Raw genomic sequence first — 27,562 nt, 5'->3', positions numbered from 1 at the left:
TGTAGAAAACTGATTTGCTTTAATTTCAGAAAGGCTGTTCCCACAAAAATGCACATATGAACTAGATTAGAGATCAAACCTGGCAATATTACAGCTGAAAAATAAATGCAGTTATATGTGACTGTCACTAGAGGACACTATTTATTTCTCATAAGGCAAACTAAATTAGAAATACAGCTCACAAAGGAAAGATCAGTTGTGTGAAACAAACTATACACTAACAAAAAACAGTAGGCATGTGGGGGAATCTTAACACTTTAAATGTTAATGACATGACTTGAATTGAAGTACTGTTGCTTATGAGAGGTACCATATGTCATGGACTCACAGATCGTACCCACTCTTGGCCTCATGCGGGGGAAATCCTTTCAGTGAGAGAGCCCTTTTCCCAGGGGTCTACTCTCTTGGGGTCAGGCCCCTCCACCTCCCGGAGCCACATCTCTTTGAGCCTTAGCACGTCTGTCTCTCGCCATGGGCCCCCTCAGGGAGTCCACTCGCTCTGGGCCCCCGGGGCCTCCACCCCCCCAAAGGGGTTGATGCAACCTTGTTCTCTAGACCGGAGTGACACACTCAGCCAGCATAAAACAGGAGGGTTTATTGAGCATTGAACACAGCACAGGAAACTCTCTGATTCTCAAGCCTGGCCTCCCTCAGCCCAGCACATTCCCCGTCTTCCCTGCATCCAGGTTGGCCCTGCCTGCCTCCTCTCTCCAGCCCCGAATGCCTTTGCTTCCCAGCTGGGCATCGGATATCATCAGCCCCAGGCCCTGCCTCTGTCCACTGTCTTTCCAGGTAAACAGGGTCGTCTGGGCCTCCTCTCCTCTCCTTCCTCCTCTGGCTGAAACGGGCTGGTTAGGTCATGGGGTCCTCTCTTTGCAGCCCATTGTCCTCCCACTGGCCAGAACCAGCTGCAACTACTGAGCTGGGTCTCTGGGCCCTCAGGTCACCAGCTGCTGGGGTGTCCCTCCTCCAGGCCACCAGCTGGGGTCTCAAGTTCCCTCTCCGGTCCTCTGTAACAACAAAAACTCCCCCTCCCCTCACCCTGTTAAACCAGTAACACCCAGGGACACTGAGACCCACTCCCTCTGCATGCAGACCATTGGAAAACCACAAAAAAAATACAAAAAAATCCCCTACTTCATCACATGATAACAGCATTCAGATCCTCTATTTACACACGAAATGAGCAGCAAGCGTGGGGGTTGTGGCAGTACTCTGTAGAACCCTGTTCTGGAGCATATTAGCATGACTAAGAGAGTAGCTTAGTCTCCAGAATCATTCATTAGCATTATTTTTGACAGTTCAACTTTCCTTCCTGTGATACGGCCATTTGTCCATAATATTTTGGCCTGAGATCTGTAACTCACTTTGCACAAACAGAATAGTTACCACATGACAGTGAGTTTGACACTTCCAATCAGGATGATTTTTAAAACCAATGACCTGGGAGTGGAAAGGCTCCATGACTCCCTGTATACCAGAAATTGACAATTTTTTTTATTGTGGAATCCCACTCTTGCATAAAGATTTTTTGAGAGAAAATTCTAATATAAATGTTCCATTTATTTTAGTGTGTTAAGTACTCAAATGTCAGACTTAACTGTCATAGTGGAAATACTAGGTAGGTATCACTTTGACTTTTTTTTCTTCAGTTGTACAGTCTCCAGATTAGAACTTTAGCCTTTCATATAAAGATTCTACAGGAACAGTTTCAGACTTCTGTCCTTTCAAACTTCATATTTTTAAAATGTTCCTCAAGCATGTCAGGATTCTTCTCGTCCATGCCATCTAAGTCAATGTCAAAATCCAGTTCATCACTTTCCTCTGACTCTTCTCTTCTACTGATCTTTCTTTGGCAATTTCCAGTAGTCTCATTCTCCATCTTCTCTGGTCCTTTACTGATCCTAAATGGAAACATACAAGTATTATTTGTCAGGCTTTCAGGATCTAATTATTAAACGGGGAGTGGAGCAGGGGGAACTTCTAGCTTTTTAAAAAAAAAAACCAAACAACTCTACTTCTGCTGAATGGAAAAACTAATGAAATAGTAGAGAGAGAGAGGTCCCTGAAGAGAATCCATTAATAGTTCAACATACCAAACTGTTGCTGGCCATAAGCCACATACCAGCAAATTAATACATGATGCTCAGTAAAGAGAAGCTGCTGGCACAAAAGCAATAAAAACACTAAATAGCATAGTTGCTATGCTCTATAGCAACCCTTGTTTGGTTTTTTTGTTTTTGCTGACTATAATTCTGAATAATCAGATGACAAACTCAAACAGTAAATTAGCTGCTTAATTCATTTTAGAGGGCTCAGTTGCAAACGGTAAATTGCATCTAAAACACAGTCTTCTTGGATCTGATCTCATTCCCACTAACGACAATGGGAGTTTCACCCCTGATTTCTCTAGGACTGAGGTTGCCATCTTCTGCTGAATCCTGTCACGATTACTTAAAGTGCATACTAACATTAGAAATTTCAAACATGTTTTGTTAAGAGAATGCATGAGCTACAACTAGGGCAGGTAATCAAACTTTCAGGCCACGTCCAGACTAGAAATTAAAATCGATTTTAGATACGCAACTTCAGCTACGTGAATAACGTAGCTGAAGTCGAATTTCTAAAATCGAGGTACTCACCAGTCTGGACGGCGCTGCATCGATGTCCGCGGCTCTCCGTGTCGATTCCGGAACTCCGTTCGGATTGATGGAGTTCCGGAATCGATGTAAGCGCGCTCGGGGATCGATACACCGCGTCCAGACTAGACGCGATATATCGATCCCCGAGCAATCGATTTTAACCCGCCGATGCCGCGGGTTAGTCTGGACGAGGGCTCAGAGAAGTACTTACAGAACTACAATTTCTTCTTTCTTTCCACATTTAGCACAGACTTCTAATTCACAAGCACAAGATCTACAAATAATATGGTAAGAATCCTTTACAGTCTTTTGGAGGCACTTCACACTATTAAGAAAGAAAACAATATTAGAGTGATTGTGGCTAGTTAGCATATTGGAATGTTCAACTAATTCTTGAAACAATTAGACTGGTTGTTGGAAAGTTTTATAGACCCCCAAAAGTGGGAGAAGACTACTTTCTGTAATAATAAAGTCCTCTATGTATATGCCAATCTCCTATGAAATATTACTTAATGTTAACTAATTGACTGTTTTATCATTTCTTTTCTCCTTTAACTTATGTCAGTTTTGGAAAATCAGACCAAAAGAGGGAAGAATTTGTTAATGATCAAAATGATAGAACACAAATCTCTGTGTCCACTAATTTGAGTAGGCTGTTTGGTTCACTAACACTGCCTGTTTCTTTACAAGCTGTACAATTTTTCCTATTTCTTTTGCTCAGACAAGAATAGTCCAAGCAGAATATAGTACTGTCATATGCAATTTATAAATGCAAACTACAGATGCAGAGAAAATAGATTATACATCTTTGAATTTCTCAATGTACAAAAGATGATTTGAGTCTAAACCCACAAGAAGCAGTGTACTATTCCAAACGTTTTAGAGGCTTTGGTTGCTATTGTCAAAATAAAAACGATAGAGGACATCTGGCCTGAAGGTTAAACTGCCTTCAATTTTGAATGACTCAAACATTCATGATATATCAAAAGTCTTCTCTTTTGGACAAAAAACAAGATGATATTTCTGATGTAATACAGTCAGACCCAAAACACCACCCTGAAAGCCAGATCTTCTCAGCCCTGAAGCACTTGAAGGATTCAAGTCCACAGCTTCTTTTCAGTGGGTCTTGCAGAGGAAGCAAAAGAGGCTGGATACCAAGTCATCAAATACTCTTCCAGTTCTTGGAAGGACCAGGTGGGCTAGTAATTAACATCTTATTTGGGGCAAGAGGACTACTTTTTTAAACCACAACTTTCAGTCACCATCTGTTGCGCTAGTTTCAAAGATTGAGGAAAGCAAGACCAAACAGTTCAAACAAGCATTAAAAACAAGACTAAGCAAAACTAACCATTTTAACTTAAACACCAATAAGCTTTCTTTAAAAAGATTAGTGCCATTATCAACCTGAGGAAAGGCTGGTGAAAAGAGGACTGAGGGAATGGTCAAAGTGTACACTAGAGCACAGGTGTGGTGCCTAGGGCAAAGATCTTTAGCATCCACACTCTCATAGGAGCCCTGAGAATAAAGTCTGGTCTTTCAGACCTGGGTCCATGGACTTGAGTCCCACTAACCCTGGGCTTACATTGCAGTGAGGACATACCCTTGTCATAAACAGATAAGTAAGACTTAATAGAACAGAAGTACTTCATATCTCTTTTGCCTGGAAAGGGTTAACAAGATCAGTGAGCCTGGCTGTCACCTGACCAGAGGACCAATCAGGGGACAGGATACTTTCAAATCTTGAGGGAGGGAAGTCTTTGTGCGTGCTGTTAGATTTTGGTGGTTGTTCACTCTGGGGGCTCAGAGGGACCAGACGTGCAACCAGGTTTCTCTCCAATCTCTTTGATACAGTCTCTTATATGTCCAGAATAGTGAGTACTAGGTAGATAAGGTGAGTTAGGCTTATGTCTGTTTTTCTTTATTTGCAAATGTGTATTTGGCAGGAAGGAGTTCAAACTTGTATTTTGCTGAAAGGATTTTAATTTGTACTTGTATACTTAGGCTGGGTGGGTATTCCCAGTGTCTATAGCTGAAAGACCCTGTAACATATTCCATCTTAAATTTACAAAGATAATTTTACTGTTTTTTTTCCTTTCTTTAATTAAAAGCTTTTCTTGTTTAAGAACCTGATTGGTTTTTTTATTCTGGTGTGAGATCCCAGGGGACGGGGTCTGGATTCACCAGGGAATTGGTGGGGAGAAAGGAGGGAAGGGGGGGAGAGAGGTTAATTTCTCTCTCTGTTAGGATTACTTTCTCTCTCAGGGAGAGTCTGGGAGGGGAAGACAGAAGGAAGGGGGATGGTGAATTTTCCTCTGTTTTAAGATTCAAGGAGTTTGAATTACAGTGATCTTCCAGGGTAACCCAGGGAGGGGAAGCCTGGGAGAGGCAACGGGGGGAAAAGGTTTACTTTCCTTGTGTTAAGATCCAGAGGGTCTAGGTTTTGGGGGGACCAGAGTGTACCAGGCACTAGAATTCCTGGTTGGTGGCAGCGCTACAAGTACTAAGCTGGTAATTGAGCTTAGAGGAATTCATGCTGGTACCCCATCTTTTGGATGCTAAGGTTCAGAGTGGGGAATTATATCATGACAACCCTACATTGCAGGGCACCAGATCTCATGGAGCTTGAATGTATAGTACCACAGGATAACTGCTCTAAAATCTTCTGTAGTAATGTCCTGGAAGACAATATGAAAAGCTCAGTCTGTAGCAGTAAGGTTTCTAAGGCGTACTCACCCAGACCCTGCAAAGTTTCCAGCCAAAGACATGCCATTCATGCAAAAAAGTTCAGGGAGAAAAAAGTACTAACCTATGCACTTTTACAGTATTCCATACTATCTGGTTTCTACCACAACTCCCTTCCTTGGGCTCCAATCTTTGTCTCACCTTACTCCAGACCACACTGTGCTTCAAAGATAGTGATTCATGGATGTCCAACTCCTCAGGACATTGAAGTGCACAGGAATCATGGTTCTCTGAGAATATAAGCCCTTCATGTACTGTCATGGAGCACTTTAGTTTCAGTAACTAGCATGATTAAATGTAATAAGAATGGATCTGATCTGAACTCAAATTAAAACTTCAATTTTTTTCATGAAAATGTCTTTTTTTTTTTTTAAACCAACCTGGCTATTTTCTTTTAAATATTAGTGATTTTATAGCACTGAATATTCCTTTACAAAATTAAAATAAATTTAAAATTTAACTTCTATTGAAGCCAGGAAAGACATAAGAAAGCTTTGGGAACTAATAATGTGATCCAAGTGTCAAGAGCAGCCACTTCTGGAATACTTTTTAGGCCTTGGCTACACTGGCGCTTTACAGCGCTGCAACGTTCTCGCTCAAGGGTGTGAAAAAAACACCCCCCTGAGCGCAGCAAGTTACAGCGCTGCAAAGCGCCAGTGTAAACAGTGCCCCAGTGCTGGGAGCACGGCTCCCAGCGCTGCAAGCTAATCCCCATGGGAAGGTGGAGTACCTGCAGCGCTGGGAGAGCTCTCTCCCAGCGCTGGCGCCATGACCACACTCACACTTCAAAGCGCTGCCGCAGGAGCGCTCCCGCGGCAGCGCTTTGAAGTTTTGAGTGTAGCCAAGCCCTCAGACTTGCAGAGGGAGCTGCTCTCACTGACTCAATTCAGTAACAAAGCAAGTTGAAGGCCAACTGAAATAGTCTTCACTGAATCCTAAACTGGCTCTTCAGAGCATGCCTACCCCTGATGAGGGCAGAAGTGGGATATGTCCACTACTTGCCTTCCATTCAGACTTATCACTAGCCAGACTTAAACAGACAGTGCAACAGGCCTTTTCTCTTTTCGCCATGAGGACTGCATATTCCATCCCTGTTAAAAGGAGCTCAACTTTTCTAGGAGTGGACCGTATGGAACTAACCACACAATTAAATCATAAGACATTTTCAGTTTTTTTTTAAAAATACTTTTGTCATTACATACACTCAACACCTTCAGCCCATTATGCTTTGTTGTCAGTGAGTGACTTCTGTCCACCTGTACTCCTTGAGTTAGCCTGGCCCCATTGATAAGGGATTTTAGAAGAATTAGGGACAAAAGAATGGCAGGCTAGAGCCTTGTAGGAAGCTTTCAATATTGCCTCCCAGGCTGCTTGGCCAACAGCACCACAAACAGACCACACTGAAAGCAAGCACACAACAGACACAAAACAAATATTTGTGGGAACATTTTCTTTGGTTTCCCTTTGCATGGTTTCCAAACTACAGTAGAACCTCAACTATGAACAGCTTGGGAATGGAGGTTGTTCATGACTCTGAATAAAACCTTATGTTTTTTCCCCAAAAATGTGTAACTGAACATCAGCTTTGAAACTACTATGCAGAAGAAAAATGCTGCTAACCATATTAATTTAAATTAAAAAAAGTTTCCTTGCCAATTTTTTTTTAATGTCTTTTTTTTTTTAGTGGTTTAACAGTACTGTACTGCATTGAGGGGGGAGGGGTGGTGTCTCTACTGCTCCCTGATCACAAAGTTCTGGTTCCAAGTGAGAGGTGTGGCTGACCAGTCAGTTTGTATCTCTGGTGTTTAATTCTGAGGTTCTACTGTACCTCAGCTGACACCCTGCATTTTATTTGAAATGCTGCTTCAAAATTAAGCCATCCTAAATCTCATATGGCTTTGAAACTATGGCTCAAATCAGAACCAATCAACTCAGCAAAGCTGAAGAACCTGGTCTGAGTTTCACGTCTGGAATGGAACCATGTAAGCTTCATGGGATGTTGCTTACATTTTATAAATGTCTTCTGCATCTCCTTTCTGGCAAGCATCAGTGATTTATGACTGATGGAATGTCACATAACACTAGATCACTTAATAATTTCTAGCAGCCAAGATAGCATAAACAAGATGGAAATGCTGTACAAATATCTTTCAGTACAGTCAAGCTGCTGTTTAAGATAAAAAGTGGTTTCAGAATACTAAGCTTTTGAGAAATTTAGAGATTAATTAATCCCTTAATAGCCCTTTAAAACCCAGACCTCTCCCTCTTATGGCCTGAATAGTGATCTTTTCTTTGCGTCACAGAACAGAGCTGGTGCTAGCTGACTGGGGGCCCTAAGCAAGAATACTTGAGTCTTTTGAGAGATTTTTAAGAATTTTATAAAAGTAAAGTTAAACTTTGAAGGCAAACTGACATTCTGTTTTTGTTTGCTTTCCCAAATTGATCAAACATACCACACACCCTTAGTAACCCATTAAATAGCCCTTGTTACTCAAGTTACTATGAAGTAATTGATATTTTTCACTCTGGTTTTAGTATTTTGAGCTCTAGGAGGACACTATTCATAATTCTGAAATCTACAAGTAACATCCACAGAAAATTAAATGGTACAAGTTGCCAATCTCCAATGAAGACAATAACTTCAGCAGACAGATAGGAACTGCAAAATGGGCAAGTGTTTGTGTGTACTTTTTTGCAGAGTAGCGTTTTTCAACAGCTTAAGTTTAGAACCATGTACACCCAGTGTATAATTAATTGTATGAAGTAGTTGCAACTGAAAATGCTAATCTCCAGATTATGGGACCCATTCCAATCCCCTAATAATTTTAGTTGCCCTTCTCTGAACCTTTTCTAGTGTTAGTATATCTTTTTTGAGATGAGGAGACCACATCTGTACACAGTATTCAAGAAGTGGGCATACCATCGATTTATAGAAGGGCAATAATATATTCTGTCTTATTCTCTATCCCCTTTTTAATGTTCTTAACATCCTGTTTGGGTGGTGTGTTTTTTTTTCGTTTTGTTTTTTTACCGCCTCTGCACGCTGCGTGGACACCTTCAGAGAACTATCCAAGATCTTTTTCCTGATTTGTTGTAGCTAAAATTAGCCCCCATCATATTGTATGTATAGTTGGGGTTATTTTTTCCAATGTGCATTACTTTACTTTGCAACTCCACCAAAAATATTCTTAACATTCCTTTATTTTTTTTTTAATCTGATGTGCAGGTCACATTAAACAGTTAGCATTCTATTAGCTAAAATTACATATTTTAGCCTGATCCTGCAATTAAAACTGCAGAGGCTGAGCTGTGCATCCTCAGAGCTCCAGTGATGTCCATTTATAAGGAGCAGTTTGTAATAGTGGCAGTCTTTATTTGTGTATGTTTAGAATAAGGAATATCTGATAACTGCCAGAGCCATCTATTCTATCTCAGCTACTGAAGAGAATTTTTTTAAAATAAAGTTGATTTGATTTTAATGGTCTTCCATCTCTATGAATGACAAGAAAAATCTACTGATGAAAACTATCACCTGAATGGAGGCCATTCATATTTTACACAATATATTCCTATGAAACAAAACACTTTATTTTAAAGCCCAATTACAGATAAAGAAGTTCTGCCTGAATAAAAGTGTAATTAAGTCCTAAAAGGGTTTCTTTAGGCCCCTGATAGCTCTGTTAGATGCCTATTCAGTTATTCATTTGGTAGTACTGAATGAGGTTTGACAGGCTCCAAGATTGAAAAAATACATTCATCTAGTTAAAAATTCCACCCCTTCCCCTCTCCCCCCGCCCCCCTCCCCCAGTTAATCTTGTGTACTGTAAAAATAGAGAAGTTTCAGTGTCCCTAACCGACTTTGCAATCTTGGGACAATCATTTGTTTCTGTGCCTCAGGTTTGTCTATTCAGAGGATTATGATAATTTGGTCCCTCACAAGCACTGTGATGCATAAAGATGTTTAGGAATTTTAATGAAAGGTTCCATATATGCAGTGTAAAAACAAAAAAACACCCACCGGTTTGCATTTTTAAGAGAACACAACACTTTTTAATAAAGTAAATACAACATTGTAAGATTTGTTGGAACTTCAGCCTACTGAATTTAGAGCTCAGTACAATAGGGATTACATCTCTTCTACACATCAAAATGAAATTTCTAAAAATGGTACACCCCAAAAGAGGTTCACAAATTATACAGTGATTAGCTGTGAAGTAATTGTTGACTCACCATTTCTTCGGTTTTGATAGTGGTTTGTATTTGCTGAATTTTACACGCCACTCCAAGACCTCCTTACAGCGCTGACACACTCCATCATGAAGCTTTGCATTGATTTTCTAAAAAAAAATTTGTGCTTGAAGTGTCATCTTTTATAAACCAACCAATTAGCAACTATTCATCAGTTTAGTTCAAAAAAAAAAAAAAAAAAAAAAAAAAAAAAGCACCTCTTATGAAGTAATTTCATCGTCTTTTGATACCATGCAGCTAGAGTACTGGGGGAAAGAGGTATTCTAATGGCAGTGCAAGAACAATGAGTTCATATGTTTATCTACCTGTTCTTATGTTAGTGATAAAGATACTGAACACTTCCAAGCATTCCTAAAAATCAGGAAAAGTAAGCATTGCCAGACTACACCCAAAGAGTAAAATGCATGTGTGTGTTTAGTACGGAAATGGATTTTGAGACACCAGCTTTGTTCACTGAAGACAGGTTACAAGTTTAATACCTATAATTTACAATATATTAGGCTTTAGCAATGATGATGTACATTAAGTGGGTAGCCTCGGACTTTTCTAAAAGCAGTGCCACATCTTATACCATCACGAGGACACTTAATGTCTTCCATACCATGAACTAAGTTCATTTTTCTTTTTAAAGAAAGGAAATATGATCAGTTGAACTAAAGTGTTTCCATGATGAGGGAAAGCTTAGTATAGGTACATTTTGTCCCGCCCCCACCACCACAAAAAAAAAAAAGTCCTCCTATTCACTGAATTAGATGAGAATACAGTACACATGAAAAAATCACTAGTTGCACTAGAAAATAGTTATCCAGGGCATAGGGAACCTTGGCTTTCTTAAACAGTCCTCCTTTCTTAGGGCACAGCTACACTTGCAGATCTAGAGTACTTTGAGTTAAACCAGCCTTCACAGAGTGCAGTAGGGAAGGCGCTGTAGTCTGTCCTCACTGACAGCTCCACACTGACGGTGTGCCCACATTAGCAGTTCTTGCAATGGCCACAGAGAGCAGTGCAATGTGGTAGCTAGCCCAGAGCAGCGGGGAACATGACAGGGCTCAGGACAGAAGGAGCTTGCTGGCAGCAGCTGCTGTCTCAACTTGCTTATCAACTTAAAAAGGCAGTGTACTTAAATGGGCAATGCAGTCTCTCACACACACAGTGTGTGTCTCTGTCTGTCTCTGCCATGCTGTCTCCCCTCCCTCCACTCGTGCTGCCTTATAGAGCGTGAGGCTACATTAACAACAATGTGTTAACCCTTAAGGGCTCATCTGAGTGCTAGTTCATCATTTTGCAGTAAGGCATTCCCTGGGAAACATCTCACCCTCTGACTCCACTACCTCAACCAAGCTACACAATCATCATTGCTCTGTACAGTATTAAATTGTTTTAAACTTATAGTGTGTGTACACATATATAGTCTTTTGTCTGGTGAAAAAAAATTCCCTGGAACCTAACCCCCGCTATTTACATTCATTCTTATTGGAAAATTGGATTCACTTAACATCGTTTTGCTTAAAGTAGCATTTTTCAGGAATATAACTACAACGTTAAGCAAGGAGTTACTGTATTCCAATACTCATTTAATCTTCCATACCTACCTACTTAAGATAGATGTAATTGTTAAGAGTGCAAAGAAGTAGTTTCCTTAGTATAGGTTCTTAGATCTTTTAATAAGCCTCAGGCTGAGTGCACATCCATTTAATTTACTGAATCTTCAAACTTTCAGGAATACCAACTCTAATTTCTCTGATCGCCTTAGCCATTTTTATTCTACCTGAATACAAGTAGCTTATGTTCCTTCCCACCTGATTTAAGCCCAATCAATTTACTCAGCAGTTTAGAATATTCTTTTGCAAATAATATTTTACACTATAACCACTCCTACCTCTTTACTGACAATTTTTCCCACAGTCCTACAGACAAGTTGAGAAATAAGACTCAGCCATTTCCCTTCAGCCTTCCATTGCAACTGACAAAAACTGGAGAGTAGATTTTTGGGAAGAAGTATTCTATTAGTACTCGTATCTCCTCTGAGGAGTACAATCCTTAGCTCTCCCCCACATCACAGATGTGACCTAGAGACCCTACCCTTACCTTCATCTCCTCTGCTTTTGCCTAAGGCCTTATTTACTTTGGGAAATTTGTGCACATGGTGATTGTTTTGGACTGGGAAAGCTCCACCAGCAGTAAAAGTAATGGAAACAAATGTAGACAAGAAGCTAATGCTTTTAGTCACCATGACATCTAATCCTACTCTGCACCACTGAAAAATATCTATTGCTACTCATGCCCCCTCAAAACAAAACATAACAAAACAAAAAAACAACCCACCCTAACTTTTCCAGGGTGGAGGCCTCCTGAAAGTTGTCTTAGAATCCTTCTGGTAATAAGCCATACAGACCTTTTCAAGGAAAACCTACCATAAGTGGGAGAGGAAGCTACTGAGCTACTGAAGATTCACAAGTACTTTGCAGCTGCATAAAAGAGGTTGTGGGTATTTTTGCTGGTACAGGAAAAAAAAACAAAAAGAGAAAGGATTCTTATTTAAACTTAAAATTTTAAAGAAAAGTATCTAACCAAAGGGGTCTTATCTACCAGATGTAGATAGCATCTAGTAGTTCTTTCCCACCTTTGTTCCTTGAAGAATTTCCAGTATCTACATCACAAGTCGTACAAAGCATTTTCTTTGTCAAGAATACTTATTTATTTTTTAATTTATTAAACAGAACATATGAGGTTTGATTCCTATGAGTCATTAAGAAGGGTAATGCTTCTTCCAATTGCTATGAACTGGCGATGGAATACGTACTTCTAGTTGGAGGAGACTTCCCCCCCCCACCCCCTTTTTTTTAAACTAGGTTTAGAGTAGAGCCAAAAATTAAAAAGAAACCCCACCTGGAAAACCAGAACTGCTTGAGAAAACAAAATGGAGGATCACTAATAATTATAGCCATTTCAGATATACGAATATTATCGGATCATAGCAATGAATCCTGTGAGAATTCATCTACAAAACGTACAATAGTTGATTTAAGATGTGTGAAGTAACTAAGCCCAAAAATCTCACAGTAAAATAAGGAAAAAGCAGTGATATTACTAGATTTTTTTGCACACTTTCTACAGGTATAGCTAATTACAAAGAGGCCTAGTACAAGACATTCAAAAAAACTGCAAAACTGATGAGTGACTGCATCAATAGAGATGCTTACATAAAAGTGTAGTAAAAAATTAAATCAATAAGTACAAATACTTTTTTCAGTGGAAAAGAAACCACTAGCCTTTTCATTTACAAGTGTTAAAACAATCTTAACTGGAGAAAAGTGTGGGTTTTGGGTTTTTTATGGTGTCTTTTTTTTGGGGGGCGGGGGAAGAGGAAGACTACAAAAAAATGTGTTGGCAAGACATTCTGCAGTCTAAAAATTACCCAAATTGTCTGTCTGAATAGATCTGTTAGTGTTGAGAGATGTTTAAAAATCTGAAGTGGCCTACTAGTACACATCAAGAAGATTTACTAATTAATAACACAACTAACTGTAGTCTTAAAGGAAAACTGCAGTAATTAGTTATAGTAAAAAATAGGTTGTTTATATGTAGTATAACAAATACACATTCAAAAACTAACGCTGGGATTTCCAAAGGAGCTTAAGGGAATTAGATGTCCAAATGCTTTTTTTTTTTTTTTTTTAATAGGTTCCTTTGAAAATACTAGCTCATCTTTCAAAAATAACTGTTTCTATCTATTTTAAAGTTTCATACCATCCACCATCTCTATAGTATCTAAGCATCTTCTCCATATGGTCAACCACAATAGTGAAGTTGCTAATAGGCTTCATGGATCCTCTGGCTCGTCTATCTTTTGGTGAGGGGTGTGGAAAATTCTGCTTGGAATATGGGTTTTTGTTGTGCTGATTGTCTGTCTGTCTGTTTTATTGCAGGGTTTCTGGGGTTTTTTTGGGTAGTGGGGAATCAATGTTACAAGTACCATACTTGTTTGGAAAGGCTGCTCGCTTCTTTTTGGTTTTGTTTTTAAAGACTGATTTGAAGAGCCCTTAGATTTTAATCCTTAGTTCCAAAGAGATCCTCAGCATCACCAGAAAAAGAAGAATGATCTGGCAGTGAGTTCCTCCTTGAGTGAACAGAAAACAAAGCCTGAGAATGGGGAGCAGTAGAAAGAATCTTCCACTTGTATTCCCTCTGGAATGAAAAGTGGAACAGAAACTGGTTGCTTCACTGAGGGCTTGGGTACACTTGCAAGTTACGGCACAATAAAGGAGCACCGTGTGCCCTAGCTCACTCCACCTCCACGCTGGCAAGGCATGTAGAGCACCCTGACTCTGTGGCTACAGCACTGCTGGTACTCCACCTCCGTGAGAGGAATAACGTTTGCTGCACCTTGGCTACAACGCATGGGCATCAGTGTGAATGAGGTGTTGGGTTACTGCGCTCTGATCAGCCTCCGGAAACGTCCCATAATCCCTTTAAGTCAAGTGGCCATTCATGTCATTGTTTTGAACTCCTGTAGGAATGCAGAAATGTCTTTTCAAAGCTCAGTTTCTGACAGCCAGCATGCAAGTCATTAGTGTGGAATGCTGTGAGAGAGGTGTGGGTGGGGCGGGGAGGTGTACGGGGGTCTGCTGCTGTCTGAATTTACAAAACAGCATGCTAACATGCCCTCCCCCGCCAACCCCCCTCTCTCCCCTCACATACACACCAACACACTCCCTGTCACACTCCACTCCACCCCATTTGAAAAGCATGTTGCAGTCACTTGCATGCTGGGATAGCTGCCCATAATGCACTGCTCCCAATGCTGCTGCAACTGCTGCAAAAGTGGACGCACCAGTGCGCAAGCAGCTGTCAGTGTGGACAGACTGCAGCACTTTCCCTACTGTGCTCTCTGAAGGCGCATTTAACTCACAGCGCTCATCTGCAAGTGTAGCCATGCCCTGCTCAGGCAGCCCCAGACACAAACTTTCAACCCTAATATCTAACTATTCTCTCAAGTCTTAAGTGCTGATTCCTTCCTAGAATTGCTACCTCTAAACCTCTTAAAAGTGGGACTTGCAGTAGTGGCGGCAATTCCTCTGCCTCTACTTTTCAATTTTTATTATTTTTTAAGGAAAAACTTTTCTGTGACAAGTCCAAAGCTCCTTGGCTTCCCAGACCATGCTCCCACCTGCAAACAAAACAAAAACCTCTCAGAACTGGATTTTAACATACTCCAAAGCAGGGCTTAAAGGGACTGGAGCCTCTCCAACTCCACCATGGAAGCTCTAAGTTTCTTCTGTCTTCACAGACTGAAGGTTACTTGTGATCCTTGCAGGCTCAAGTGGTGAACTTCAGGCAGACTGAACATCTGTTAACTAAATGCACCTCACCAATGTATCAAAGGTATTATGTAAGGTAGCCTTAGGGCTTGGCTACACTGGCACTTTACAGGGCTGCAACTTTCGCGCTCAGGGGTGTGAAAAAACACCCCCCTGAGCGCTGTAAGATACAGCGCTGTAAAGCCTCAGTGTAATCAGTGCTGCGAGCGCAGCTCCCAGCGCTGCAATCTACACCCGTAAGGGATGTGGTTTACGTGCAGCGCTGGGAGCTGCGCTCCCAGCGCTGCGGCACTGATTACACTGAGGCTTTACAGCGCTGTATCTTACAGCGCTCGGGGGGTGTTTTTTCACACCCCTGAGCGCGAAAGTTGCAGCGCTGTAAAGTGCCAGTGTGGCCAAGCCCTAAGGCTTCCTTACATAATACCTTTGTACCTCTCCCAGCGCTGGCGCTCCGACCACACTCACACTTCAAAGCGCTGCCGCGGCAGCACTTTGAAATTTCAAGTGTAGCCATACCCTTACAGACATTTGTCTCACATGAAGGACAGATCTTAAACCCAGCCTTTCCCCAGGATCTGCCATTACAGCTGAAAAAAAATCAGAGTTAGAAGGGATTGTTCAGAAACCCTTAAATACTGCAGGCTTTAATTATCATTATGCAAATAACTACTGTGTGGCACAAAATGACTGGAGAATAGACACATCTAAGCAATTCATCTAGTTGTCGTGTTTGATTAACAAAAAGCTTTTCAGACCTGATCCTGTTCAACTTATGTCAACAGCAGTTTCACCATTCTCTTTAATGGAAGTGCAACTAACCCTTATTTTCTTAACATGGAATGTATTTGTATTTAAGTATATAGTCTATACAATAACTTAATCTAGATTTCTGATGAAGCAGTTTATCTATCTTCATTCTACAGCTACTTAACTTTCCACCTTAGTACAGTAAACATAAAAACTTGGTCTCAAAATAGAGTGGTTTTTTATTCTAAACTAATTATTATAGGTGGTGCACGCAGCACCACCTCTAGTCAAGTTTGCCCAAAACTTCACATTATAAGATCTAGCTTTCAGTGTTTACAATTTTGCCATACAAACTGACAAGTCTGTTTTCCATGCTGAGTGTCTGCCTAAGGCAGAATCTTTTTTGGAAAAGTTTCAACTAAGAGTTCAGCCATTTCTAAGTAATATTTATATTGAAAAACAATATTCAATCCATGTTTTTTATTTTCAACCATTCCATTGAGAAGCCTTCATTCTTTGGAGCGTGTTAACAAAATTTGGCAAGGGGTTGCCCTGCTGTCAGGTATGACTTTTGCTATCCTTATGAAAAGTTGTCCAAATTTTGCCAAGTGATAAACCTTTGAAAAATCTCTGTTCACAAATGCTCAGCAGACACCTATTAGAATTTGGCAGCTAAATTCTCTGAAGATTCTAGCTGCCATGAGAACACTCCATCTTTTCACAGGAGCTGTGTGCCAACTGCACAGTGCGTGCACCATCCCCACACAGTGACTGAGCATGCTCCATCTCAGGACCACAGGGAAAATCCTTCTCAGGCCCTGCAATTGCTGCTCCTGGCTGCTGGGGGCCAGCATGGCACCAGGCACTGGAACTGAAACTGAGAGCACTGATACTGTCCCTCCTGTGCTCTTAATGCTCCTGCTGGTGCCCAGGCAGTATGGAGAAGGAGGAAGATTTCAGCAGTATGGGGGGAAAATACATCATGTGATCATGTAATTGAAGACTATCATAGTACATATGCAGAAGGGAGATAAATTGAAATTGCATAGGCAGCCTTAATTTTGTTTTTTTCCTAACTGAGTGCTTGGCCTTGCAAATGTAATATTCTTAACACTTTTTATAACGCAATCAGATATTCGAGATATCACCACAGCATGAACATCCTAGCACCCTTCTGGATTTGTGAAGAAAACTTTACTTCAGCCACCATGCTTTTAAATATCAGAGGAGTAACCGTGCCAGTCTGGATCTGTAAAAGCAGCAAAGTGTCCTGTGGCACCTTATAGACTCACAGACATACTGGAGCATGAGCTTTCGTGGCTGAATACCCACTTTGTCAGATGCATGTTTTTAAAGGCACCTTTTAGGTATGTGCCTTTTTTGTATACTAATTTACAGCGTGATAGTTTAAAAAAACAGAACTCTGGGATAAAGTACTAAAATATGGACCTTCCCTTTAAAACAGACCATTCTGAAAATGACCGGATTTGTTTTCAGCTAAGACTCCTTTTCCTATTGTCTCAACCATACTCATTTAGGATAAATTTAATTGCAAAAGTTTAGTACTGTAGTCTGAGTTAAAATTTAAAGCCCTGCAAACCAGTGCATAATAGTTTCTCTTCACCCCGCCCCCCGCAAACATACTGCTGAATCAGTATGCAGTAATTTGTATTCTTAAGACCATCTTTGTATCATTAGCCATTTTAATATGCTATGGGGGTACAAGAAGACACTGCTTAACAATAACTTCATTATTGTTAAGCAGTGTACTTTTAAAAAAGGAGTCAGCATCCCTTACAGATACTTCACTAATTTCCAATAATACACTGACTGGTACTGAAGAAGGAAACATTTACTACTGGAGTGATGACAAAGATAGGATCAGCAATGTGTAATGTACTTGGAATGCACGGGGCCATACCCAAGAGAATTGCAATGCATGTAATAATGCTGAAGAACACATACTTTTCCAAGTACTAGTTGGAAATAATTCATAGTTGATAGATAAATACCTGTTTGTGAAGCTATGAGAAATCCTGAGTTCATTTTAATGGAGACATGAAGCACTGAACACTATAATTATCAGACAAAGAATGATGCTCATTTCCTGTTGGCAGTAGGTTTCCTGTACTAGCCCTGTTCCTGCAGAAATCAGCTGGCATACAGCAATGAAAGCAATCAGCATATTGTATATTTTTCAATTCTGAGGTATGTTAGTTTTAAACAAATCTAACAGGAACATCAATTAAAGATACATGCTCTTTCTTCCCCCTCATCCTCCCCAATCCCTCCACTTCCTTAGTCGGTGCCCAGCCCTGCCCATATTAGTCATAATTTAACTTTTCCTTTTTACACTGAAACTCCAAAGTTCACCTTAAGTTAAGATCAGGTGACTGGCTCACAAGACAAAGAAGCTATGACTCACATGTCCAGTCTTCTACAGTTCCAGCAACATATGCTTGAATAATATGAAACTACAGAGCTCTCATCTGAGGTCCTCTCCCACAAAGACATGCACTGAGTAGTACCAGTGACTTTTATTTAAAATGAACAGTACACGTGAGAATCTTTAATAAAGGGTAATATAAATGTAATGCAGTTGAATTTTGTTTTGCAGCAAATCACTTTACAATTTGAAGAACTAGTCCAATTTCTTAATAGCTAAAGTATAATTAACATTTGTCTAATTACCTTGTCATCTTTGCCATAATTAGTATTTAGTTATCTGAAGATTCCTTTTTCTTTTGGATTTAAGATTGGCATTCAAAGTGCGTGATTTCTGACATTTTGATACTCAATTCAAAGCTTAAAAAAAAAATCAGGAAGACTGACCTATCAATAACCACTAACAATGTTTAAATAAATATTTTTAGTCAACGTATGATAAAATGCTATGGAAATAAATGCATGATGCCTAAACAAGAAAGTAATTTTATCATCTTGGGTCCCAAAAACACAATACCACAATTTTAATTTTTTATTTTTTTTTTTTTTAAAGAGAATAGAGCAGATGTAAAGAGTAGAAGTAGTTAGGAATAGGAGCAGGAAAATGTTTTAAACAGACAGAGCAGTGCAAGTGGAAACCCCTACCAGACCTATAGTGAAACAAACTAATAAAGAGAAGAGACCTGTATTATGAAACCAAAAGGAGCCCACAGATGTGTAGCTGGATTTGCAGTCAGTGGAAGGGAGAAACAATCCAGAGCTTTGAAAACCAAAAGGGCAATTTCAAATCAGAAACAGAAATGGAAGAGAATAGCAGTTTGCCTGCTCCTCCGCAACAGAGGCTGTTGCAGAATGCCTGTAAGCCTGTCTGTCCCCTGTCCTTTGATGCCTTGCTAGCATCTCCTACGCCATTCCAACCTGTGGTGTTTGTGCAGCAGACAAAGTGAAATGTAGTAATCAGTCAGAGGGCTTGGTTGGGTGGAACCACAAGAGAACTAAACATGTGGAAGTAGCTGCCAGCTATTGTATGTGTTATTTATAGGGCTTCTGGCTTTCCAGGTTTGTTAGTTTCACTTTGGGGGCAGGTTGTTTTTTTTTCCTAGCAATTTTGAAGTTTTCTGTAGATGTTCAAGAATCAGATGGTTGATTGAGTAATGTCTTTAATGTCCTCTTGCATGCTTGAAACAGTAGTAATGTTAAAACAGCACTATGTTGAAGTGCATTTGGGAATCTACTGTGCACAAGCAGGGTCTACAGAGACCAACTAATATGCAACACATTTAGTGTGCTTTAGAAATCACATCTCTAGTCCATGTCATGACTCTACACATTACTTGTATCTAGGGCCTGTCTACACAAACATTTCTGGTGTTTATTGGATAAACACCAATATTTTGTTTGGAGGGTTTTTATCAGCTACAACCAAAAATCAGAAGCCCCCGTTATAGTCAATGTATAAGAATTTAACCAGACAAAAATTACCACGTTGTCAAGTGTGGAGTCTTATTTATTTTTACATCTAGACTGTAACATGGGAATATTTTTAGTTTTTTCTATTACGAGGACGTTTTTGGCTAAAAACATAATCCAGGTGAAGACCAAGTGATGCTGCTAAAAACAAAAAATTCTGGAGCTGCGAACTTGCCGTCTACTGAGGGCATCTGACTCATGCTGGACTTCATCAACGCAGAGAAGCAGTGAGTGAGCGTGGAATAACTTCTTCCATTTTCAATTGTTTAACTTAGTTATTCTATTAAAACGGGGTTGAATGCAATTCAGATTTGAGCATTATGCTTATTGATCAACAAAGGCAGGAATGAACATCATTTGGTACTTTACACACTCTCCTAGCTGCCTATAAGATTATTAATGGACTAAAACTTCCAGTGGCTTCATACACATTCATGAACCAGAAAGACAGGTTGCAGTGGCCCTGTAAGTATAGAAACTGACACAGACCAGTTAGCTCAGAGCAGGAAACAACATTTGCAATGTAGTAGTCACCAGCTAAAGAACGCTCTGGCAGAGGTGATTACACTGATCCCACCCATAACTGTGTTCAAACCCAAACAAAACAAGCTTTTGATAAGGCCTTCCCCTACTAGTAGTATTACCTTCCACAGTGACTCAATGTGGAAATTATGAAGGGGGTTGTGGGGGGGTGGGGGGGAGAAGAAACATCAAGAGGAGGAGGAAGAGTGGATTAACACAAGCACATCTCTTTGGAAAAAGTGTGAAGACACTGAAATTATAGCCCTCCCTATTTTATTATCGCAAGTAGATATTCTGGGGATATCCTTTTAAACTTTAAGGAAGTTGCTTTTCATTCTAAAGAATAGAATTGAAAGTTGTTGGGGGCGGGCATTCTTGAAGTGCACTACAAAATGCTGATCTGAGATTGGGTGCAGTGGCAAGGAACAAATTGTCAGTGTGCATTAATCTCAGGTAGGCGTTTGACAAGTTAGATATGCATTATAAGAGGTAATGTACTCATTGCTATGCAAAATTCAGTTTAATCTTTTGTTTTTACATCTGGCAGTGGTTCCAATGATACATAACAGAAATTGATATCACAACAGAGACCACAACCTATTTCCAAGCCTGTCTCTCCTATGCCACTGTAACCAATGACTTCAAAGTAACATCATGTACTGTACTAAAACTCACAAAAGGCACACCAACAGCCCTACCCTTCATAAAAATACATGTGACAGCTAGAGAGAACCAAGGGGGTGTATAAAGATACACACAACTAAAATGTCGCTACACAACCTGCAGCATAAAGAGTCAGTCTACAACCAAAAAAAAATTGTACAGTAGTGACAAACTCTCAATATGTAAACAAAGAATGTGACTGTATACAGTGCACAAACCACTCCAGTTAAAATAACTTACTTGTCAGTGTTACAGGTGGCAGTTGTCCAAGCGCAAACAGGTCCCATGTCAATGTAAGGTACTAATAACAGACAATAAAGGGCACCAAACCAGATCATGTCTAGTAAGAGCAAATGTTTCAACAGTCCCTGTATCATCTGTGTCCCAGAGGCTAGCGAAGATTAGAAGGCGAAAAAAACCACACTCACAATGAAATGTTCTCTGGGCTCATGCAGTGCTCCCATACTGAAAGAACCCAGCAGAATGCATGGAGGCAGACAATGTCAGAGTGCAGGAAAGCACTAAATGAACGCAAGGACATGTGGCGGAATCAAGATGATAGGTGGTGGCAGTGTGATGGTAAGAGGCAGGATGCAATGCTGAGGATACCAGAAGATCAAACTGATTCTCTAGAGTATTGTTGAGATGCAGGAAAGGCAGCAGGAGCACAGACCACCGCTGCAGATCCTGTGTAACCCAACCACCCTCCTCCCCAAGTTCCATAGCCTCCTTGCCCAGATGCCCAAGAACGTGGTGGTGGGGGGCCTCTGAGCACCCAACCACTCCACCCCAAAGGACTGCCCAAGCAACAAAAGGCTGGCATTCAATAAGTTTTGAAGTGCAGTGTGGCCCTGTCCACCCCTCCTGGGCTACCTTGGCAATTATCCCCTCATTTGTATGATAAAATAATAAAGAATGCTTGAATTTGAAACAACGATGACTTTATTGCCTCTGCAAGCGGTGATCGAAGTGGGGAGGGGAGGGCAGTTGGCTTACAAGGAAGCAGAGAGAACCAAGGGGGTGCATTTTCATCAAGGATAAACAGAACTTTCACACCATAGCCTGGCCAGTCATGAAACTGGTTTTCAAAGCTTCTCTGAGGTGCAGCAAGCCCTGCTGTGCTCTTCTAACTGCCTTGGTGTCTAGCTGCACGTAATCAGCAACCAGGCGATTTGCCTCAACCTCCCACTCTGCCATAAACATCGCCCCCTTACTCTCACAGATATTGTGGAGCACACAGCAAACCGTAATAACAATGGGAAAATTGGTTTCACTGAAATCTAACCGAGTCAGTAAACTGCGCCAGCGCGCATTTAAACATCTGAAGGCACATTCTACCGCCATTCTGCACTTGCTCAGCCTATTAGATGCCTGTGTACAGCTTCACAGGTCATGGCATTAAGAGGTAGGCTGGGTCCCCAAGGATAACTATAGGCATTTCAACAACCCCAACCGTTATTTTCTGGTCTGGAAAGTAAGTCCCTTGTTGCAGCCGTTCACACAGACCAGAGTTCCTAAAGATGCGAGCGTCATGTACTTTTCCCGGCCATCCCACGTTGATGTTGGTGAAACATCCCTTGTGATCCACCAGTGCTCGCAGCACCATTGGAAAGTACCCCTTTCGGTTTATGTACTGGCTGCCTTGGTGCTCCGGTCTCAAGATAGGGATATGTGTTCCATCTATCGCCCCACCACAGTTAGGGAATCCAATTGCAGCATTTCCCAGAGTCACTACCCTTGATATCAGTAGATCTTTTATTGCGTGGGCTACTTGGATCACAGTAGATTTCCCTGCTCCAAATTGATTCTCGACTGACCGGTAGCTGTCTGGCATTGCAAGCTTCCAGAGGGCTATCACCACTTGCTTGTGAACTGTGAGAGCTGCTCTCATCTTGGTATTCTTGTGCTTCAGGGCAGGGGAAAGCAAGTCACAAATTTCCATGAAAGTGCCTTTACGTATGCGAAAGTTTTGCAGCCACTGGGAATCATCCCAGACCCGCAACACTATGCGGTCCCACCAGTCTGTGCTTGTTTCCCAGGCCCAGATTCAGCATTGCATGGCATGAACCTGCCCCATTACCACGATGATATCCAAATTGCCAGGGCCCATGCTTTGAGAGAAGTCTGTGTCCATGTCCTCATCACTCTCGTCACCACGCTGCCGTTGCCTCCTTGCCTGCTTTTGCAGATTCTGGTGCTGCATACGTTGCAGGATAATGCGTGTGGTGTTCACAGTGCTCGTAACTGCCGTGGCAATCTCAGCAGACTCCATGCTTGCCGTGGTATGGCGTCTGCGCAGAAAAAGGTGCAAAAAGATTCTCAGCTGTTCCTCTCACTGTGTCTGGAGGGGGGACTGATGACATGTACCCAGAACCACCCGCAATAATGTTTTTGCTCCATCAGGCGCTAGGAGTTCAACCCAGAATTCACAGGGGCAGCAGAGACTGCAGGAACTGTGGGATAGCTACCACAGTGCAACACTCCGAAAGTCGATGCTAGCCTCAGTACTGTGCACGCACTCCACCGACTTAACGTGCTTAGTGGGGACACATACAATCGACTGTATCAAATCGACCTAATTTTGTAGTGTAGACATACCCTTAGAGATATTGACAAGAAATATAAATCCTTTGTTCTTAAAGCCACCAGAAATTAGTAACATGGTGATTTTTTTTTTTTACAACTCTATATTAATTAACTTCAGTTTAGAGCAGTGGTTCTTGAACTTATTAGATCAGCTGCCCTCCTGTTTGTGGCTGCAGTCATTTACACCCCTCTCCTCACAAAAGTACCACCACAGAGCTTTGGAGACAGAGTGCAGAGCAGCAGTTGCTGGCTGGGCACCCAGCTCTGAAGGCAGCAGGATGCCAGCAGTAGCACAGAAGTAAGGGTAGCAATTTGAAGAGTGATTTTTGTCTATATCATTTTTCACAGCAAACTTAATGCCCCATTGCCATCCTTACTTCTACTGCTGCTGCCACCCTGGGGCTAACAGCTGGAGACCCACTCCCTCCAGGGGAGGGATTGACTGTGAGCGGAAGGAAAGCCTGATTCCAGGCTGCCTTCCAGTGAGAGACTGGGAGAGGGAGAAGAGCCAGGGGTTGCAGGGCACCAGCTGTCCCCTTTATCCCCGCCACCCAGGTGTGCACAGCCTTTCTGCACAAGCCCCAACCATCTGGGGCTGACAGCCAGATCTCTTAAAAAAAAAAAAAAAAAAAAAAAAAAAGTAGCAGAGTTTGTGCCTCTCTAGAGAGGTCCACCCAATAGTCTGAGAACTGCTGGTTTAGAGAAAGAATTAGAGTAGCCAGTTTTGGTTTTGAGCCAGCATATCTTGGTTGTGATGCACTAGCAGAAACAAGTTAATAACAGAGTCAAGACCAGAATTCAGATTGTTGATTCTCAGTCTATGCCTTATCCAGAAAATCATCATCATAATAAACAGTCCCAGTTAATGTCCTCAGTGCTGTACAACTTACAAATTACTATAAACAATTGAAATATTACATGTGTACATAACCAGTAACTACAAAAAAATAAAGGCGAACAATTTTTGTACAAATTTTAGAGAAGTTAGTTATGAGTATTTAAACCTGTACTGCAGGGTGGTGAACTATGTGAACTGTCAGGATATAATGATCAGGGTCCATCTGAATGTTTGTTTCAGTTTTGTGTCTCAGAGGTGTACACACACCGAGTTTTTGTTTTGAATTAATCCTAAAACTGAAAATAAATCCCAAAAAGAAGTTTGTCAGTTTAGCATTAAGAAAACCTGTGAATCTTGCATGGTTTTATTAGACTTAAGTCACCAGAGCCACTCACAAAGTTGAGAAGCCATTCAAAGACTTTGGTTTGCATCTGTAACAAACCAGTAAATGATTCAATGGCAAAGTTTCCCATCCGTAAAATGGTGTTAATAACTTAAGGCATATGTTATTAAACTCCTGAGACCTTAGGCTGTAACAGTATTATTACACAAATCCTACATGTTTGGCCTAAGCTAGGCTGACAAAGGGTCCCTTTACATTCCAGTTTAGGCAACAGACTGGGAGCTGAAGCTACCCCTCCCCTTCTCCCATTAGCGGGCTGGAGAGAGCGTTCATCCCCAAACGTGGCTTCCATGCCTGGTTTTCAATGATGCCAGGTGAAGTTATTAGTCATTTCAACTTGTCGGGCAGCTGCCCGTAACCCTAAACCTCCCTTGTACAAACAATGCGCCACCTCCCCGGCCCCCAGTTATCCGGCTCGGGGGCTCCCAGCCGGCCAGCACAAACTAGCGCTTCCCCGCTCACACTGATCGCGCCCTGCTCAGGTGAGAGGTTTAACGGCTGTTTATTGCACGTTAACGACGATTGCTCAGCACTGTCCAGTGGACAGGGCACGTGACGGACTTGCCGCAGCAACTCACGTGCACCCCTGCTCAAGTTCCCCACTTCCGCCCCGCTCGACAGCCCCCGCAGGGGCTGGCTCTGCAGACCGCCCGGGCACACGGAGGCCCTAGGTCCGGCTACTCGCAGCACTTCAGAGATCTGTCAGAGAAACGCCTCGGCCCGGCCGCTCCGTACCTTGCGCTGGGCGCTTGTGTCATACTTGTCATTTTTGAAAACTCGCGAGTTCTGATGTCTCTGGGGCCGTGAGCGGGCCACGTTCCCCCTCTGGGAACTCATCCTCCCGCACCGAGGTCCACCGCCGCCGCCACCGCACGTGGCTCCCTGGCCCGCCCCCTGACCCGGAACCTCTCGTCCCACCCCACTGCCGGCCTCAAAATCCGATTGGCTGCAGCACCAAAGGGACTCGAACTCTCTTATTGGCCGGGGATCAATGTCAATCGGCTGCTTTGTATGCCGGGATTTGCTCCCCTCTGGATTTCTTGTGCTTCCTCATTGGCCCTAGTCTCGCTGCAATCTCATTGGTGCGTTGTGGCCGGGCGCCGGTCAATGAGGGCCTGTTCCCAACCTACCGCCCCTTGGCCACTAAACCGTCCTTTGCTCTGCCCAAGTCCCGATTAATTCAGTCCAGTCAGCGAGGCGGGGAGGGAGTCTGGCGAGGGCCGCTTAGAAGCCCGGCCCTCGTCCTCTTCGTGTCCCGCCGGGCGTGCGAGCGGCTCGGGTTCCGCGCGCTGCTGCAGGCCGCCGCGCTGACAGAGCTAAGCGGAGCCGTTACTCAGCACGTCCCCGGCGTTCGAACGGCGGCGGTTGGGGGGGCCTGACGGGGCTGCAGCCCCAGAGGGACCCAGACGCGGTCACGCTACAGGACCAACGTCAGACAGAGGCAGGTGCTTGCTCGAACCTACTCACTGGTCGCTCCCGCAGTGCGGGGCCCAGGTCCCTGCGGTGCGGGGCGCTCTATGCGCGGGCCCGGAGGCTCGGGCTGGGCGGTGCGTGTCCGCAGGAGAGCTCGGTCTCTGGTCGCCCCGAGTGGGGCAGCGCGCTCACCGCCGGGGCACAGCGAAGGGGTGGGCTGGCGGCGCGTCGCTGTGGAGCGAGTTGGTTTCGGCTCCCTGCGGCCGGGGGAGGTCTCAGGGGGCGCGGAGAATGGGGCCCTGCGGGGAGGTGTAACGGCCCGGTGGGTAGGGTGAACGGGGGGGGGCTTTCAGTTAGGTGCGATCCCTAGGTGCTCTCCCGCCCTCCCTGCCACGGGCTGTTCGCTCCTCTCTGCGGCCCCGGGGGCGACCTCCCCCTTCCTTCTCCTTAGCCGGCGCAACTGGGGAGCCTGCTGCCTCCACCCTCCGGTGTGAGCAGCAGCTCCGACAGTTATAGGGAAAGAGTCTAAATCAATATTTGAAACGCAGCTGCTGCTTATCTCATACACTGGGCGGGTGGGTGAATGAAATGTAGCTAACAGGGAGCGAGGTATTTCTATCCGTGTCTGGTTTGGGGATGGTGGGGACTGTATTGTTTTAGTACCTCGTTTCTAAGTAAATTGAGCTGTGAACATGCTACTATGGGTGGAGAGAAGTCAAATACTTCATTTTTAAAATCGATGAATTGGGAGAATGACCATAAAATGCATATCTGATTTTTGTCTTTTAGTAGATTCAGGTAACTTTCTGTGTATATATAAATTGTCTTTTGTTTTAATGGAGTGACTAAAAATTGGATGTTTTGGAAAATGTGAAGATGACTTTTTGGTTGTCTTGATTTGACCAGTTTTTTAGATTTTAGTTTCCTATGGAAGAAAAAGTATGAAAAAGGTTATTTTGCCACAATTCATCTTGCAGACAGATTTCAGTTACTTTCAGAATATTAACTATAATAAAACCAAAATATAACTCTTTAAAACTGATTTGTGTGTTTGAATGTATATTTTTCTTTATTATTTGTGCCTTAAATGGTGTAATGAGGTACCAGTTTGAGGCACTGAATTGCCAACAATGTAGTACTTCAGTGGCTGTCAATGTGCAGATTGTTTTAAGTAGAAGAATACTATAGTGCAGTGTCTTGCTTACAGAACACAAACATTATGTAATCTGATTTAATCCCACATTTGTGTATATCTGGGATCTTCTGGGGATTGCTTTTCTGTTTGTGGTTTTGTTTTTTGTTTTTTTAGCTGTCTATTGTTTCCTCTGACTCTTTCTCCATCCCCACCCCAAAATAGACCCCTAGAGCTGTTTAAAACATGTGAAATATCCTGCAAGAGTGGCTGCTACCAGTTAGGGAATTCTTTATTGGACAGTCAGTGCAAGATAGGCTTTTTCTCATACTTTTTAATATTATTGAGTATAGTAAAACCGTACAGCCACAAGAACATAAGAATGGCCAT

The 27,562-nt window shown here is 42.3% G+C and overlaps 2 protein-coding genes and 1 long non-coding RNA gene across 4 annotated transcripts in view; 1 reads left to right on the top strand and 2 right to left on the bottom strand.

Annotated features, from left to right (window-relative positions):
* C3H9orf85 (chromosome 3 C9orf85 homolog) lies at positions 1 to 27,562 on the bottom strand. Its single transcript, XM_050945429.1, has 5 exons — positions 27,504 to 27,562; positions 25,363 to 25,600; positions 9,615 to 9,721; positions 2,854 to 2,967; positions 1 to 1,904 (listed from the first exon to the last, which is right to left on the bottom strand). Exons 1-5 carry the CDS (start codon positions 27,560 to 27,562, stop codon positions 1,712 to 1,714), a joined length of 711 nt encoding a protein of 236 aa, XP_050801386.1. The 3' UTR covers positions 1 to 1,711.
* LOC127046764 (uncharacterized) lies at positions 21,725 to 25,344 on the bottom strand. Its single transcript, XR_007773191.1, has 2 exons — positions 25,092 to 25,344; positions 21,725 to 23,091 (listed from the first exon to the last, which is right to left on the bottom strand). It is a non-coding gene; the product is annotated as an uncharacterized LOC127046764 (long non-coding RNA).
* The window catches only part of ABHD17B (abhydrolase domain containing 17B, depalmitoylase), a 28,927-nt gene continuing 27,063 nt past the window's right edge, over positions 25,699 to 27,562 (top strand). Inside the window, exon 1 of one of the 2 annotated variants that reach the window (XM_050944220.1) lies at positions 25,699 to 26,072. The gene's annotated coding sequence lies outside the window, so the exon portion shown is untranslated. Of the gene's footprint in view, positions 26,073 to 26,147; positions 26,175 to 27,562 lie in introns of those variants that run through there. The other variant, XM_050944221.1, reaches the window with a different exon arrangement.

Source organism: Gopherus flavomarginatus, chromosome 3 (assembly GCF_025201925.1).
Source record: "Gopherus flavomarginatus isolate rGopFla2 chromosome 3, rGopFla2.mat.asm, whole genome shotgun sequence".
In the NCBI taxonomy this organism is placed as follows: Eukaryota; Metazoa; Chordata; order Testudines; family Testudinidae; genus Gopherus; species Gopherus flavomarginatus.
The sequence above is the reverse complement of the archived record's forward strand: the minus strand, read 5'-3'. Positions and strand labels throughout refer to the sequence as shown.

What these genes read in the sequence shown, in the direction of transcription:
- C3H9orf85 (XM_050945429.1), bottom strand. Translation starts at nt 27,562, where the DNA reads ATGGCCATTCTTATGTTCTTGTGGCTGTACGGTTTTACTATACTCAAT. An exon ending in ATACTCAATAATATTAAAAA is followed by an intron (nt 25,601 to 27,503) that starts GTATGAGAAAAA and finishes CCGGCCAATAAG; the next exon opens with AGAGTTCGAGTCCCTTTGGT. An exon ending in CTATCAAAACCGAAGAAATG is followed by an intron (nt 2,968 to 9,614) that starts GTGAGTCAACAA and finishes CTTTCTTAATAG; the next exon opens with TGTGAAGTGCCTCCAAAAGA.